Raw genomic sequence first — 17974 nt, 5'->3', positions numbered from 1 at the left:
GGTCTGGTTTTGGTATCAGGGTGATGGTGGCCTCATAGAATGAGTTTCAGAGTGTTCCCCCCTCTGCTATATTTTGGAAGAGTTTGAGAAGGATAGATGTTAGCTCTTCTCTAAATGTTTGATAGAATTCGCCTGTGAAGCCATCTGGTCCTGGGCTTTTGTTTGTTGGAAGATTTTTAATCACAATCTCAATTTCAGGGCTTGTGATAGGTCTGTTTATATTTTCCTCCTGGTTCAGTCTCGGAAGGTTCTGCTTTTCCAAGAATTTTTCCATTTCTTCCAGGTTGTCCATTTCATTGGCATAAAGTTACTTGTAGTAATCTCTCATGATCTTTTGTATTTCTGCAGTGTCAGTTGTTACTTTTCCTTTTTCATTTCTAATTCTACTGATTTGAGCCTTCTCCCTTTTTTTTCTTGAGTCTGGCTAATGGTTTGTCTACCTTCTCAAACAACCAGTTTTTAGTTTTATTGATCTTTGCTATCATTTCCTTCATTTCTTTTTCATTTATTTCTGATCTGATCTTTATGATTTCTGTCCTCCTGCTAACTTTGGGTTTTTTTTGGTTCTTCTTTCTCTAATTGCTTTAAGTGTAAGGTTACGTTGCTTGAGATGTTTCTTGTTTTTTGAGGTAGGACTGTATTGCTATAAACTTCCCTCTTAGAACTGCTTTTGCTGCATCCCATAGGTTTTGGGTCCTCGTGTTTTCATTGTGATTTGTTTCTAGGTATTTTTGATTTCCTCAGTGATCTCTTGTGAACCGGTACTTTTAAAATACACTAAAATTTTCAATACAAGTAAACTCTCTAAGGTCTAGATTTTATCATATGGTGTTGTTAAGCAGAACTATATGACAGAAAGACAGAATTACCATCAGGGCTAGCTAATAATTTGTGGTGCCTAGTGCAAAAGGAGAACAGGGGGCCTCTTCTGAAAAATTAATGATTTCAAGACAGTGAGAGCAGAGCATTAGGCCAAGTTAAAGACCCATGAGAGTACACAGGTCGCATGTCCCTGAAGCTGGCACTGACTACCCCAAAGCACAAGTCAGTGTCGACCTGGTAACACAGGGCTTTATAATGATGCTAACACTTCATAAATGTCCTTAAATGTATGTCTGTCACTACAAAATGCAATATGGCTTTAATGGTCTTTGGCAGTGAAATGCCTGGAGTGTACCAGACAGGAGTTTTTCCTCATTAGGGAATAGAAATGTGGCAATCTCCACTTTCAGTGATAAAGTTTTTTTCACTAAAAATGAAGAGAGAGTTCCATATATGTTGAGAATCTTCTATGTGCAAAGTAGTATATTAAGCAATTTGGAATAGACACTGTTACAGACTCCTAGGGTTCAAAACCCAGGAAAGATTACTGACCATCTGAACTTGCTACATCCATCTAGGTGGGACTTAAAATTATTTAAAAATTTTTCAATTTGTTTCACTTTCTAGGCTTGAAGAGATATTACATTCAAGAATATTCACTTTTCTATTTCACAGGTAACATTTCAAGCTTAGAGGCACTAATATTTGCAATTTGCTCATCAAAAGCCTTTCAAAATGCTGTCTAGAGCTTTTTGGTTCTGAAGTTTCTTGCACTTCAGAAGCATCTTTTGGCTGCAAATTGGTATTCTATTCTAATGCTTCACAGTGATTTAAAAAAATCACATCAAGGCTGACAGCTGTTAAACAGCCTGTGGGCACCAGCAGTTTAATGTGGCTCCATCATGTGCCTGGACAGAATTTTACATTTAATCACTGACTGCACCCTTCAGGGCTGCAATACAGAATCATCTATTGGGATGCTACTTCATAAAAACACCTGGTAAAATGGTATTGACTCAACTGTCATAAAATTTAAAGTGTAAATTAATTTTTTACAAAAGGGAGGGTGGGGTGGGGAAAATGGCCAATTAAAAAAAATCAGGTAATCTAATAGTAAATTATAGTGTTTTTTTTAAAAAAGACAAGTGTAAAACATTGTGTTTTCACTTGAAATATCTTCCCTCCCACTTTACTTCCTTTGCTCCTTCCTTCTGATACCTGTTTAGAAAATAATTCCTAAAATCTTCTCCTCCATGTATAAATTTAGATTAGCTAGTCAACACTAAGCAAGTTGCTTGTAATTAGAAGAAGCTGTCACTAGGTGAACCAACATAGAGATAGCCAGATTTTCTAAAGGAAAAGAACAAAAAGACACACATGATTTTCCTTTACTATGATTTAAAACAAAAATAAACTATAATTATTAAAATCACCTGGATTAAACACCTTAAGAGGAGGCTTTTTCCTTTGCCAATGGCTTCTTTCCAGCAAGACATAACCAACTGCTTCCAAATTAATAGAGTGAGGGTACTTAACTGCACTTCTAGGCCACTATCAGTTTTCTACATTTTCAGAATCGTTCTAAAAGTTTAAAACTGAAGCTAGAAGAAACACTGCGATTCTCTTTTCCCAACTCAAAAGGTTTCTCAGCCCCCGAACACTGTCTAAACACTCAGCATTCTCTTGTACACATCTGTATGTAAACCTCGAGTTACCCATTAACACTTTCCTTAGCACTTCTTTTTCAACATTTTACCATCGAGCCCTCGATACAAGTTTCTTTCTAGAAGTCTAGAGACACCAAGTTCTAGATATATCTGAATATAACTTTAAAAACATCAGTAAATGGAGCATAAAGTTTTTATGCAGAGATATGAAGCTGTTTTACCAGAACACAGCTACAAAATTGTTATTAAGTATTAAGTGTACTATGTGAACAAGGACAGCTCTCCAGAGAGCTGCAATGGGGTCATGACAGGAGAACTGGGAATGGGGAGGTGTCTTTAATCAGCCTCACGTTTGTTATCCATAATATCATGCCTTTCTCCTCATACACCCTTTTGGTTGTATAATATACATATTCTTAATTCTTCCTGTCATGACCCCTTTACAATTTTCCTATAGAGATTATATTCGCTGCTCCTGTTTTCTCGAAATCCTTATTTCTTCAGTTGGTGGTAAGCCAGGATAATGTCCCATAGTGGTATTTCATAAAGCCTATAAAATTAAGCTTTTAATGTTATAGCAATGTCTTTGTTGCTTTTGACTCACTGGTTACAGCAGTAAGAAATTTAAAGCTAAAAATGAATGGGGAGAATGCAAATTCTTCATCTGATTGCCCGTGTGATCTATGCCTTGTTACTCTTGGTAGGAAAACTATGGTGTCTATGGCTGTGAAATTTCAATCTATTCTGTGATATCTGTTGCCTTGCTCTGCTGCTGTGAAGTAGTGTTTTCACTGTTCTCTGGTTGCCCCAGTGAGTTAAATGCAAATGCAATTTTTCTTTTGTTGTTATTAGTATTACTTATTGCATCTTTGTTTCTATTGTATTAATTTTTTGAAACAATCTCAAAGTCACAGAAAAATTCCCAAGTGTGGTACAAATAACTATATTCCCGAAGTATAATATTTGAAAGTAAATTGGGAACAAGATGTCCCAATACCCACAGAATACTCTAAGTATTTCCTACAACAAGGATATTCTCTTGCATAACAGTAATACAACCATCAAAATCAGGAAACTAACATTGGCACTTTACTCTTGTCTAATCCTAGACTCCATCCCAGCTTCCTGTGAGCCTCTGGTCACAGCATTTCCATCAGCTGATCAACACATGACCTTGTTTTATGTGTATTTCTGTTTAAGGTGTCTCTCTCTCTCTCTCTCTCAATAAATAGACAGATGATTCATTATCATGAAACTCATGGCTCATAGCTCACGTCTGAATGAAGCTAATCTAACACATGCCTTTTCTCCGTAAGGCACAGCATAGCCTTCCTACACTCAGGAACACTACACACAACACTTCAGTACTATGCTTAGAGGCCATTTTAAACAGTGAAATCACCAACAAACAGCACAAAACTGCACAAATTGTGGCCACTGAACAGACTGTGAAAAGGACATGTGCACACACCACTGTATTTGTTATTGTTTGTTACATTTACAATTATTTCTATCTCTACCAATATGTTGAAAACCACAAGTTCACACCAGTATCTCCTATTCCCAAACACCATGGGGTACTTTCTAATTTTCTCCTTTTTCATATTTTCAGATAACAGAAAACCCAGCTCCCATTATCCTTAATATTATCTACTTATTGAATCCACCCCTTGCAAGTTACTGACCCTTTGTCGCTGTCCTCGTCTCCACACCCCTCAGACACATCCTCCTCGCCCTGCTGGGCGCTGACATCTGGTGCCAGGTCAGCCCTCAGTGAGAACGCCTTCCTCACACATCTGGGCTGCAGCAGCCTGAACCACACTACCACCTCCTCCCGGAGAACACCCTTCTCCCCGTGCTCTGGGCCCTGCGGCTCCCTATGTCCCTGTTGTGGATGCCTGCGTTGCTCAGTACCTCCTCATGTCTTTTGGACTGAATTGTTCCAGAAAGGTGGAAGAGAAGAGGAAGGATAATGCAAATGATTTTGATGGCTGATTTTCTAGTCACTATCTCCTTAGTATTTTTACTTGTATTTTAAAAAATAGATATCATTAAGCAATTTAGGTCCTTAAGTTGGGCCAATAATTTAAAAAATTTGAGAAATAAATACACTGTGCCAGAAATGTGGTGTAAATATCCTTTGAACTTTAAGGAAATCCATTATTTTATCCTTGATAATTTTCCTTTAGTCGATAGTTCTGCTTTATGTTATTAGTAGCACAGTCGTTGTGCTCAGTGGAATACTAGTCACAGCAGCTGACTGGACATGCATTTATTGATCCCCATTTGGCCTTGTACTGGTAATACTGGAATGCAGGCAGTTTTGGGCAGGGTGGTGGAAATGTGCCTTAACGACCAGGAAGTACAGGAATGGCTTTGTCAGGATTGTAGGTAAATAGGTAACTTTATGGCTTCTAAATTTTTTCTTCAGTGTTATGTTTCTATTTAAAAAAAAAAAAAAAAAAGACTACGATTGTAAATGAGATCTCAGTTTCTCCTAGAAAATTAGTTAAGATGATTTCCTTCGCACTATCAGGAATATGTCACGCTTTCTCCACATTAACATTCATGTCGGTAAAGAATGCTTGTTGCTACTCTTTCTTTTTTCTTCAGAGGCTCTAGAATAGGGATAACAGGCACATGGCTCCACGGCCTCCTCCCACACTCACTAGAGTATCTGGGTTGGAGGAGATCTGAAAAAGGAAACGCTGATGTAGATCACAAGCTCCCGGAACCAAACACCATGCCCACTTCCCATCATGCTCCATCTCCTGGCTCGCGAATGGAGAGATGAACATGTGAATAAATGTGATGCTGGCAAAGAGGCTTGCACGTGCCGTCCTATCATTTCCATCCTCTCTATCTACAGACAGCATTCTAGGTGTCCCATTTTTAATTAAAAAAAATTCAAACCCATCAATTTGCAGTAAGACTCTTCTCATTAGAAACTGTTAACAGATAAGACTCATCACTGATGATTTCTGGCATAAAAGATTAACACATTACCTCTGCACTCGGTACACTCGAGTCCACGGAGGCACGAGAGCAAGGATCCGGGCCACCAATTCAATCAGGTCACTGGGAGAATAACTCTTGTATCTTCCCGATTTCCACAGCTCATAAAGCCCAGTTCCACGAATCACCAGGGTAGGGTAGAGTTTCAAACCATCAGGACGAAAAGCAGGGTTCTCAAAAAACTCCTGTGAATAGAGAAGATGACTTCTCCATTAGTTATATGGAGATTACCCACAGTGAAGTTCCAATCTGGGGCTGGCTTCTCTCACATACCCATGTGGTCCTTAGACTGACTTTCCTTCCCAACAAGCGAGGGAAGGTAGACAGAACAGAAACTCATTGTTTTTACAGCCTCAGTGGAGCAAAACATGTGTGTGCTGGGTGACCAAGCCCTTGCCAACCAACCCAACCCTGGTCCACTGCTGTGGTGTCATCGCATGCCACCCTCCCCACCTTGCTTTTCTGTCTTTGCAAAGGCAATTTCCTCTGCCTGGAAATTTCATCAGATTTTCTTCATCTAGCTAATCTTCAGGTCTCCGCTTGAATGCCCATTCTTCAGAGGTCTTGATGACCTTCAAATACAAGTTGCTTCACTTAAAAATGTTAGTTGGAATTCTGTATTCTTGCCCTCTTAGCAGCATCATACTGACAATTTATCTGATGCCCGCCTTCACCTCCAGGCTGTATCCTCCTTTAATAATGGAATATATTTAATTGTTTAAACTTTTAAAAGTTGTGACACAGAACATCATCTGGGCTGCAGAACCTAAACTGTCTACTGTGTGGCCCTTTGCAGAAAAAGTATGCCGACCTCTGGATATGACTATTTTGTCCTCAGGCCAACTGGCACCATTCCTAACCCAGGATACACACAGTCCATTTGTTATCTGGACACTGAGGGATACATCTAATTCATCTACTTTGACATAGTAATTTCCTGCACTGTATCATCCCAGCTGGCTGCCTTATTTCTTTACTTGGGATGTAACAAGGAGACATCAGGCATTCTCCTTTCTATGACTTTGCACTGCTAATTTGATCTTATCTTGATTTCGCTTGACATGTGATAGAGGAATGAAGGTGGACTCATACAGCTCCCTTTCACCCCGACCCTGGCGTTAGTATTTAAATGGCCAGCAGTACTGCATCTTGTGAATTGTGAAAATGCTTTTTTATCTTGTGCTGTTATTCTTGCAGAGCTTTCCATTGTTTAAGTTGGTTTTCAAAGAAATATATAACTATAGAGTTTTCGATCTCTCATTGATTTCTGTCACAGTCTTAAATGCTATAATCTTTGTGCACCATATGCTCTTAGGGATATTCTTCTGTAATTGTGTGTAATATTCCCTGTAACATTTATATATTAAAGATTCATGAGGTCTTTAATATTCTATAGTCATCCACAAAGAGTATGTATGCAAGTCACTTTCTACCTAGTCTGTATCTATATTGGAACACAGGATTTCAGTAAAGTACTTCTGGTTACTTGTAATAAATTTAGGGGACATATGGGCTGATATAATCCTTTCATCAGAATGATGATAGATGGAATTGGTGCTGCACTTCCGGTTAAACATGGAGAATTAAAATATGTGTTTCTTTCCTTTCCTTCCAAAAATCACACTGAAATAAGAGGAAATAATTTTTTAAAAAGCATAAACCCAGAAGAACAAAGAGAACATCAGAGGAGACAAGAGGGGGAATAAGTGATAGCAATAAATTTTTGGAAGACAGAAAATGGATGGAAGATTGGTAAATGACTTTGCAAATGAAGAAAACTGTAAACAAACTATCTGCAAAGGGGGATATGGATTAAAGGGCAGCTCAGTCACACCAGAGTCCCAGGAATGAGCATGGATCAGAAATAGCAGTAATGACAGTTCTTCAGAATATAGTTATGATTCAGACGACAAAAACAAAAAGACAGAAGACAAAAAGACAAAAACCATAGCGATTGATTCTGATACGGAAAGTGAAAATGAAACTCACGATGCTGGAGAATGCTCCTTTGCTTCTATAGAAGAGTGGACTGAAGACAACATTTCATGAAAATTAGAAGACTTTACAGGTGTGTCAGGTGTAACTATTGAATGTAATAACCCACAAAGTGTTAGTGAAATAACAGAATTAATTTTGATCGGCCAAAGTAAAAATCACCGGCCACAGACATTAATTTCTGCAAAAATCCCCCAGTCAATAATGAGTTTTTTTAAAAAAAAAAAAAGGAGGGAAAATGATTTCACAGAATTCTGTAAATGTGAAGGTATTAGAATAGAGACATTTTGGGGCATGTAAAAGGCTTACTTCCCATGATGAATCTTTTCTTAGAAAGCTGCTGGAGAATGTGTTTTAGTTAAGTAAAGGAATAAACCAATAAAAAGGACTAACTTGGTTTCCAAAAAAACAAAGGATCTGATCGTAGAGAGTGGAGAAGAGGAGCCCTAAGGAAGACCCCTGTGAACTAGGCACAGAGAAGTGCCAGTCCAGTTTGGAGCTGGAAGATTAGACCTCCAGGAGTTATGTCTCCCCCCTAAAAAAGGAACTGAGAGAATATCTGATAGGGTCGGCCACTGAGAGAGGGGCTTTAACACTGAATGGGCACACTTGAAGGTTACAGATGCTCAGAGAACTAATAAGCAAATAAAGAAATAAGACAATTTTACTGTTAACTCTAGGAAAACAAAAAGTTATTTAAGAAAAGAAAGTAAGTATATTAGTTGGCTCCATGCAAATAATAATAATTTACGTAAAAACTGTAATGAAAACATTGACTACTCATGTAACTAAAATAGTGGCCTAATAATATTGGGAGAATGGGAGTTCAAAGAATTAATTCTTTAACTATTGTATTGATAACTGTAAGATAAGAGAATCTCTCTACTGATAGTGAGGAAACAGAAATCCAAGCATAGAAGAAGGAAACATAGTGGTAAATACTGGGACCCCACCCCCTCCCCTGGCCTGGCCACAACAGTTGACAGTGGCAGAGGACTACTGTGTTTTGGTATGACCCCTGTAGGACTTACTGGATTTTAAAACACTAGTTAATAATAATTTTATTAATTAAAACCTTGTATACTATAAAGATAAAAATTAATTTAATAAACATCATTCTAGTGGCAATGTGGGTGATATATTAGAAGGGAACACAGCTGGTGGCGGTGGGACTTGGCTAAGAAGCTGTCTACCTGTGCAGTGAGCTGACAAAAGCATGCACTGAAGTTGTGGCAGTGGGGACGAAGAGGAGGCGACAGCTCTGGAAGATGTTCAGAGGGAGTAACGGACAGGACCCCCTGCTCGATTAGACCCAGGGCGGAGGGAACTGCAACAGCAGCAGCAGTGGTGTACATAGCACTCGCTGGGTGCCGGGCGTTCTTCTAAGCACGCTGCATGCACTACCTCCGCCCACCTTCACAACAGCCTCATTCAGAGATGAGGAAACTGAGCAACAAAGCAGCCCGTTTGCTACCAAGTGGTGGGTGGGGCCAGGATTCAAACTAGGCCCAGTCTGGCTCCACATATTCTCTCTCTGCTCCTGAATGACTGAATGTCTAGCCTGGGAGGGTATGTGGATGATGGAACACCAGTATCACAGGAAACAGAAGACGAGGAGACCACTGGGGGAATGAAGTATGTCCATACTGGACACGTTAAGTCCGAAGTACACGTAAGACATCTGGTGCTAGTTGAAGAGTATTCAGCAATTGGACTTAAGAGCTAAGGCTTAAGGCTGGAGAGAAAATGAGATTCATCGAAGTGTAAGTGGTAAAGTTAAAACAACAGAAGAGAGACAAGCATATAGACGAGAGCAAAAGACAGAAGCCACATTTAAGTCGTGGGAAGAAAAAGAAGATCTAGCGGAAAAGAAATAGTCCTAGAGGTTAAAAAGGGAACCAGGGGACAGGAGAATCACAAAAGCCAGGGAGGTGAGAATTTAAAACTGGAGAGAGTCTTTAACAATAACAGATGCTAAGATTGGATAAAATGTGAGCCAAGAAGTATCCTTTGGATTTGGAGATTAGCAAGTACTTTACAATGTTTGAGAGAATAGTTTCAGAGAGAGAGAGAGAGAGAGAGAGGAAGAGTGAGTGAGTGAGTGAAAGAGTGAGAGTGTGTGTGCATGTGTGTGTGTGTGTGTGTGTGTGTGTCTGTCTGTCTGTCTGTTGGCGGGCAGCTGGGAGTGAGTAGAAGCCAAGCTGCAGTGGATTTGGAGGAAGCAGGGACACTGAAGCATTAGTAAATGATATGGGGGCACTCAAGGGAAAGGAAGGCAGGGTACTGCTGTTTTTCATTGTAGGCCTTACAGTACAATTTGACTTTTGCATGTATTCCTTTGATACAAATAAAAAATAACTGAAAACAGAAAGTTTTGTTTCTGTAAGATCCAACCCGACCAGGATTTCAACAACATTCAGGTCATGCATAGTCATTCATTGTAAAACAGACTTTCCTTGGCCTAAGAAAGGAAACACAGAAAGGTGCAATAGAAAGGGTGCCTTCCTAAGAGCCTGCTTCTACCTGAGACTCACCATGGCCTTTAACAGTTACTTAACCGCGTCAGGTCTTGTTTCCTTAACTGAGGAGGCTGCAACAGGTGGTCTTTTCTGATATAATTCTACACTACCTGTATTCTATGACATTACCTTAAGTATCGAGCCTTTACATTAAGAAAACCAAGCAGATGAAGAAGTAACGACAACAAACACCTCTAACCATATCTGCCAAACTGTAACTTGATCACACTGGCTTTTGGGAAAAACAGCTCAGTGGGGAAAAAAAAGAACTTCTGAGTGTCCAAAGGGTGGGCAAACATTAATGGACTTTGAAAGATTTCACATTACTGCCAAGAGGTTCTGGAGATAAATTTTTCCTCAAGAGAAACTGACACTCTCTCTAAGCATTTTCAGCAACCTGAGCTTGGATATCCAGGAGCAGTCTAATTTAAAAAGAATAAAATACAAAAACAGCTAAAGGTTATTTTGAGTAGTAAATGATGTAACATTTTGGAGACCTGAGGACAGATGGAAAGGGTGAAGTTAATGCTTGGAGGATAAATTCCTAAGATGTTAAACATTCTCCATCACAACCAGGACTTTCAGCTTTATAAGAAAAAAGAAAACTTCATTTCAAAAATAAATCTAAGTTACTGAAAAATATAAGCAAATGCTATTTATCACAAACAGCTATGAGCTCTGTAGCTACCACTATATAAGAGTGTGAATCTACAATGAACAGATGCAAATGACCAGTTCCGCTTAGTGACCCGGAACTGACCTAAGCAACAAGGTGTGAGAGCAAAGCCAATTTATAACTAACACATGCAGGCACATAGCTGGGTAGAGGCTTTATGGATCCGTGCCAGGCAAGGCTATCTTATCCTCTACAGATATAACATTTTTTAGACTTCTACAATTACACAAGTAGACCCTTTACTTAGCAACCCTTCCTATGGATAAAACACATTAAGGGAACTGTATCTGTGGGTTGCTAATAATGTGACAATAAAATAAAGTAGGGAAAAAAGAAGTTTTTAAAGTGTAAAATATACTGCCTACTAATTCAGGAAAAGTTGTGAATTCCAAATAAGCCCAAACAAGATTTCTTAAACAAAAACTAGTTTAAAAAAATTTTAGTAAACCTTTTATTGAAATGTATCTTAGTATAAAAAAGTAAACAAATCCTAAATGTACATACACCTTGATAGATTTTTACAAATCATGTAGCCAGCACCTAGACACTCAAATCAAGAAAAGGCACATTATCCAAACCTCAGAAGCCTACCACATGCCTGTTTCCAGCTACAATTCCACCCAAAGCTTCTGAACCTCACACTAATAGGATTGTATGTTAGGTAGTCTTTTGGATCTGGTTTCCTTTGCTCAATATTATGCTGAATAGAATCAGCCACGTTGTTGCGTGAAGTCATAATTAATTTACTCTTATTGTTTTATGTATTTCATTGTTTGACTACACCACAACTTACAATATTTACGTATTTGACTTTAATGGACACTTGGGTTGTTTCCAATCTGATGATACTACACTAATTTGTGACTGTGTCTTGGTAAATATGTGTGTGCGTTTCTATTGGGTAAACATGAAGGAGTAGAATTGCTGGGTCACGGAGTATGCCTATGTTCACTTTTAGCAGATACTGTCAAACAGTTTTCTAATATGATGTACTATATTCCCACTGGCAGTAAATGAGAGTTCCAGTTGCTCCATACTCTTACCAACACTTGGTATTGTCTTTTTTCATTTTAGCTATTCTTAGCTATTCTGATGAGTATACAGTAGTCATGCATTGTAGTTTTAAATTTCGTTTCTTTGAAGATAAATGACTTTGAGAACTTTTAAATAGTTTTACTGAATATTTGAATATCCTATCTGTGAAGTGTTTGCTCAAGTTTTATTTTCTTCCCATTCTCCTATTAGGTGGTCTGTCTTTTTTAAAAATTGATTTGTAAAAATATTTATGACAATCTATAGATTAATTTTTCAGAGAATTTTTCTCTAGAGAGAAATCAGATTTCTCATTTTAGCTCTATTTTGTTACTCATTTGCTGGGATGCAGTTAGAAAAGGCATATGGTCTGCTCATATTCCTTGTAGGTTTCTTTGAAAAGATTATAAACAAGCAGATAAATCCATTTACACGAAGGGCTGTCTTTGCAATATTATTTCTGAACTATTCTTTATTTTGAAGACACTAAGAAAATGAATTTTAAGACTCAGCTATTTGCTATTACTTGACATATTTTTTCCAAGGGCACTTAAAGTTATGAATTCTGGTTATACCACTGGCCCACCTAGGAGCTGTGCTAAACAAAAGTGTGTTTCAGGTGTCTTTTAGGCTTGAAGTCTGAGTACCTGGCTAGTACTACTGAGGGGAAGATATTAGACTCAAAATCTATTACACAGTCAATATGGGGGAATTAATAACATCTGTGAACATCTGTGAATTAATGCTGTCTTATAAAATAGGCTTTTATTTGTAATTCATTGGCTTAGAAATAATAAAAATAAAGTTTTTAAGAGGAAAGAATTATTAACTTCACAAATAAGGCACGATGAATTCTACTGTTCTAATAAACAGCAAAATAAAAGCATTTTGTGGATGAAATAACTTGATAAATATTTTCATTCTCTTCTCTAAAAGGATATCCTTAAGCTACTTTCCCTATTTGAGAATCTGAAGGAAAAAAGAGTTTTGAGCAATCTCCTTTCCCAAGACAAAGCTAACATGAATCAAGCTAACATGTGACAGAGTAAAAACAAACAAACAAAGAAACAAACGAACCCCAGAGTTAGGTATTAAAATTCAAAGAACAGAAAGGCTAGAGGAAAACAGAATATTTTATTTCACTGTTTAATGAAATGCTGTAGGAGAAAGGCAGTTCTAAGCTTAGAAGTATCTTAAATCATCATCATTAAGAAAATAAGTAAGTAAATAAGATAGATTTGACAACAGAAACAAAAGGTCAAGGATAGGTTGGGGAAAATATTTTTAACAAATATAAAAAAACAATCCATAATGTCATTACCTAGAAAGTTCATATAATTAATATTAAAAATATTCATATTCAATAGAGTAATTGGTCAGGACAAAAACACACAATTCCAAAAAGATGAAAGAATTATACTTATTAAATACAAACCTGAAAAATACATTATTTATAATTACAAAATACAAGTTGAAACGGCACTTTTATCCATCAAATTAATGAAGATAAAATATTGTGTGTGTGTGTATGTAAGTATGTAGAAAATACACAAATAGGAGAGAATTATTTTGGGAAAACGATAGCCCTGCTGAAATGAGTGTAAGTTGTTACAAGCCTGGGAAAAGCAACTAAGTAATATGGTGAGATTCTTAAAATATTTACACCTTCACTTGATAATTCTACTCCAGGGAATTTGTCCTAAAGAAATAACCCTAAATACAAAAAATTACAGGCATAAAATCTGTTGATGTGCAGTCTATTTACAATATCAAAAACTGATAATATCTTCAGATGAAAAAACTGGAGAGCCAAAAAAAAAAAAAAACAAACCCCAAAACTGGAAGTGGTTAAGCAAAGTATGGCATATTTGTTCAATGGAAATTAAGTGGATATTTAAATATGTTAACCTTTTAACAGAAACCAGGCTTTAACAGGAATAAATGCTTGCTATAATGTTAAGTGAAAAAGCTATTAAAATAATTACCTATCATATACATAAGTGTAAGTATATCTTTGTGTATCTATGTATCACCCACCTCATCCCCTAAAAAATCCTAAGTATAAAAAAATCCTGGGAGTATAATGACATGTTAGGGTTTTATTTGGTGTCGGGGCTGTGAGTGACTCCTCTTTCTCCACTGTGTCATAATGAGGATGACTTGCTTTAATAATGGGAATAAAATCAACAGTAAATAATCAGAAAGAGCAGAGAGGGTAGACGCAGCATGCAGAGGCATGCTCAAGTAGCTTGGTTTAAGGTAACACTTACTGTAAACTGTTCAATGTCTCTCTCTAGTCCCACATTTGGCAGATCGGGCATCATATGAGCCACAACTTTGAAACCAGAATCTTTGGCCAGGTGAAAGGACTCACATACCGCCTTCACAGTGTGGCCCCTGAGGAAGAAAATTCACTACCTGTTACACAAATAAATGGGCAACAAGGTGAAACAAGGAATAGAGGGAAAACAATCTCTGAGACAGGTAACAGTAGCTCTATAATGAAGAATATGGTTGGGGAAAAAGAAATCTTAGAAAGTCATTTTTACATCTCCACCTCTGAGAAGGCCTGGAAAAAAATAATTTTACTTCTGAGATATTTCTCAGAAATTCTCTTATGCACTTACTCAAAGTTCTGACAGTGAGTGACTGAGGTCACAGGAGTTAATATACACTAAAATTATTTGATTTAGCATCATTGGCCAAAATAAGCTTGCTAATGTAAATATCTAGGTTAAACACAAGAATAATGAGCTCAAAACCATGCAGGAGCAGCATCTTGTTATGATCTTTCCTTTAAAAATCTTTTAACAAATAATTTCATTTGGAGAAAGAAAGGCGGGGGGAAGAGAGAGAAAGAGAGACAGAGGGAGAAAACTATACACAAAGTAGATTTCACTCTGGTGGGCTGGAGGGCCCTAAAAAAAAACTAGGAAGAGAGAATGATTCAGTGACAAGGCAGAATCATTTGGGGTCAGCTGTATAAATAATCTTAACATTCTAGTGCCACATTCAAGAAAGAAGCAAGCCCTAATAATAGTTTGGGGCTACTAAAGACCGAAGGCCTGTGTCAATCCTTTCACCACCTAGCCATTCCCATTCACCACCAAAGAATCCTACAAACCATGGACTCCTTCCCACTCTCCGAAGGTTCCCATCCATTTCCATGACTTCCATCTCTAATCTCTTTTTGCTAATGACTTCTCAATCTATATGACTGGGCCAGGCCTCTATCTGACACCACGCCCAAATATCCAATACTCTAATGCTGCACTGTACAATATTAGAGTCACGAGGCACACGTGGTTATTCAAGTTTATCTTTAAATTAATTCAGATGAAAAATTCAATTCCTCGATTGTGCTATCACAGTGGACAGTGCGGGTACAGAACATTTCAGTCACTGCAGAATGTTCTGCTGGACAGCCCCGCTCTAAAGCAAACCTTCAACCGGTTGTCCTACAAGTACCTAAAACTTAGTTTATCCAAAACGAAACTCATCTTCCCTCCAAGCCTCTCTATTTCCCATTCTCTCTTACCCTCATTCCCACTCAGTCACCAAACACTGCTTTTCAGGACATCATTTCCTGCTTAAATTACCGCAGCAGCCTCTGAACTGACCTTCCTTCTAGCTTGGCCTTCTTAGTCCACCCTCACACTGTGATCCCCAGGACTTCCCTGGCGCTCCAGTGGTAAAGAATCTGCCTTCCAATGCAGGGGACGCGGGTGCAATCCCTGGTCAGGGAACTGAGATTCCACACGCCGCAGGGCAGCTGGGCCCGTGCGCCTCAACTGGAGCCTGCATGCCTCAAACTACAGAGCCCGTGCGCCCTGGAGCCCACGCCACAACTAGAGAAGAGAAAACCCTCACGCCACAAATAGAGAGAAGCCCACGCAGCACAACGAGGAACCCACATGCCGCAAATGAGAACTGACACAGCCAAAAAAAAAAAAAAAAATCTTTTAAAATAAATAAATAAATAAAATAAAATGCCGATATGCCTTGATCACAAGTTAGCTTGCAGCCTGGCCTTGGATTAAAGCCCAAACTTGCTGGGCTGACTTCTAAGGCACCCCACGATCTGGCCACCCTGCTGACCCTTTCAGCCTCACCTCTTACCATGCCCCTACCTCACGCTCCACACTCCCACTAAATGAAGCCACTCCAATTTCCCGAAATGTGCCATGTGCTCCTATCCTCAGGAGCTTGCTCGTACTCTTCTTTCTGCCTGAAAAAATCTTCCTCTTCCCCACCTGACTAACTCAGACTCTTCCTGTAAGTCTCAGCTTCGATGTCACTTTCTTTGGAAAGCTTCCCTGACCTTCCAGAGACTCTTTCCACCCCTAAGGTACCTCTCTGGCGTAGCCTTGGTTACTGCAGCAGCCCTACCAGCATTCCTGGTTCAAGCCTTCCCCGACAAGAACGCATTCCTATGCAGGCTGATCTTTCTCAAGCTTGATATCCATCTGACTCTTCCTGTGTGCAAAATATTTAATAGACCTCTATTTCCTAAAGGGAAGCATCTGCCCTCCTTCGCCTGGCACTCCTCCTGGTTGTTGCTAAGATGCTGACCCATGTGTTTCTCTAGTTTCCCTTCACTTCCTTCTCCGAGCATAACCCTCTACCATGTCTATCCCAATCCTATTAAAGTGAAGCAGCCTTTAAGGTCCAACTCAACACACACTTATTCTCTGAAGCCTCTGCCTTTGTTGCTGGAGGGAAGAGAACTTCATATGGCTCAATCAACCCTTATTTCTTTCCTTCCTTAGATTTTCCCAAATTTCTCAAAGTTTATACCCATCACCTCACCAGCCTTTCTTTCACTCCCCTACCAACTGGCATTTGCCTCACCAAAACTAATCTCTTAAATGTCACACTACTTTCTTTCTTTTTTTTTTTTTTTTTTTTTTTTGCGGTATGCGGGCCTCTCACTGCCGTGGCCTCTCCCGCTGCAGAGCACAGGCTCCAGACGCGCAGGCTCAGCGGCCATGGCTCACGGGCCCAGCCGCTCCGCGGCACGTGGGATCTTCCCGGACCAGGGCACGAACCCGTGTCTCCTGCATCGGCAGGCGGATTCTCAACCACTGCGCCACCAGGGAAGCCCACTAGTTTCTTTCTTGTTCAAACCCTTTTCTTTGTTCCTATTCTCCTTGGCCTTCTCTCATGCTTTAAACTACTAACCTTGAGCCCTGCCCTCTGCTTTCCATATGGGAAAGGCTATTTATCACAAGAATCGGAAGAGAGATGAGCATGTTTATAGACTACTGGAAAAAAGCCAGTAAAGAAAGATTGAAAATCAAGGAAGGAGGAGATGGAATTAAGAGCACAGACAGAAGAATGAATAGGAGGAACACCTAGACCCCTCCCTGTCAGATGGGTAGTAACACAGATCCAACTGGTGGGGGAAAAGGATGATCTTGTGCAAGATCATCTGCACCGTCTTACCGGTTGGTATCTCTGGCCACATCCTCATAGACACTCTGCACCCCAATCTCCAGCCTTGTGCAGCCATAGGTCAACATATCACTTAAATGCCGCTTCATGCAATAATCTGGTCTGGTCTCAATAGTAATTCCGATGCACTTTGTGAGGCTTCTCTCAGAATACCTGTAGAGTAAAATCGAAAAGTAAACAACTTGCCAAAGCTCTAGGACATTTGCTCTCATTTAAAGGATGTCTTCCTCTTGTCCTCCCGGCTCTAACCCAGTGGTTAAGAGCGTGGGCTCGGACTTCCCTGGCGGTGCAGTGGTTAAGAATCTGCCTGCCAATGCAGGGGACACGGGTTCAAACCCTGGTCTGGGAAGATCCCACATGCCACAGAGCAACTAAGCCCGTGCACCTCAACTTCTGAGCCTGCACTCTAGAGCCCGCGAGCCACAACTACTGAGCCTGCATGCCGCTACTGAAGCCCGTGTGCCTAGAGCCCGTGCTCTGCAACAAGAGAAGCCACTGCAATAAGAAGCCCGCACACTGCAACAAAGAGTAGCCCCCGCTCACAGCAACTAGAAAAAGCCCATGCGCAGCAACGAAGACCCAATTCAGCCAAAAATAAATAAAATAAGTAAAATAAATAAATTTTTAAAAATAGTTAAAAAAAAGAGCATGGGCTCTAGAGCCAGACTGTCTGAATTCAAATTCTGGCTCTGCTATTTCCTGACTATGCAAACAGGAAAGTTATTAACCTCCCTGTGCTTCGGTTTCATTATCTGCAAAATGAGGATAATAGTAGCTATACCTCATGGGACTGA

General features: G+C 39.4%; 1 protein-coding gene across 1 annotated transcript in view; it reads right to left on the bottom strand.

Moving 5' to 3' along the window:
- Positions 1-17974, bottom strand: part of ELP3 (elongator acetyltransferase complex subunit 3) — a 101535-nt gene that overhangs the window by 40718 nt on the left and 42843 nt on the right. Inside the window, exons 8-10 of the mRNA XM_059071343.2 lie at positions 17172-17333; positions 13997-14123; positions 5496-5689 (exon numbers count right to left, since the gene is read on the bottom strand). Coding sequence (XP_058927326.1) covers positions 5496-5689; positions 13997-14123; positions 17172-17333 — 483 coding nt within the window. The remainder of the gene's footprint in view (positions 1-5495; positions 5690-13996; positions 14124-17171; positions 17334-17974) is intronic.

This window comes from Kogia breviceps, chromosome 8 (assembly GCF_026419965.1).
Source record: "Kogia breviceps isolate mKogBre1 chromosome 8, mKogBre1 haplotype 1, whole genome shotgun sequence".
Lineage (NCBI taxonomy): Eukaryota > Metazoa > Chordata > Mammalia > Artiodactyla > Physeteridae > Kogia > Kogia breviceps.
The sequence above is the reverse complement of the archived record's forward strand: the minus strand, read 5'-3'. Positions and strand labels throughout refer to the sequence as shown.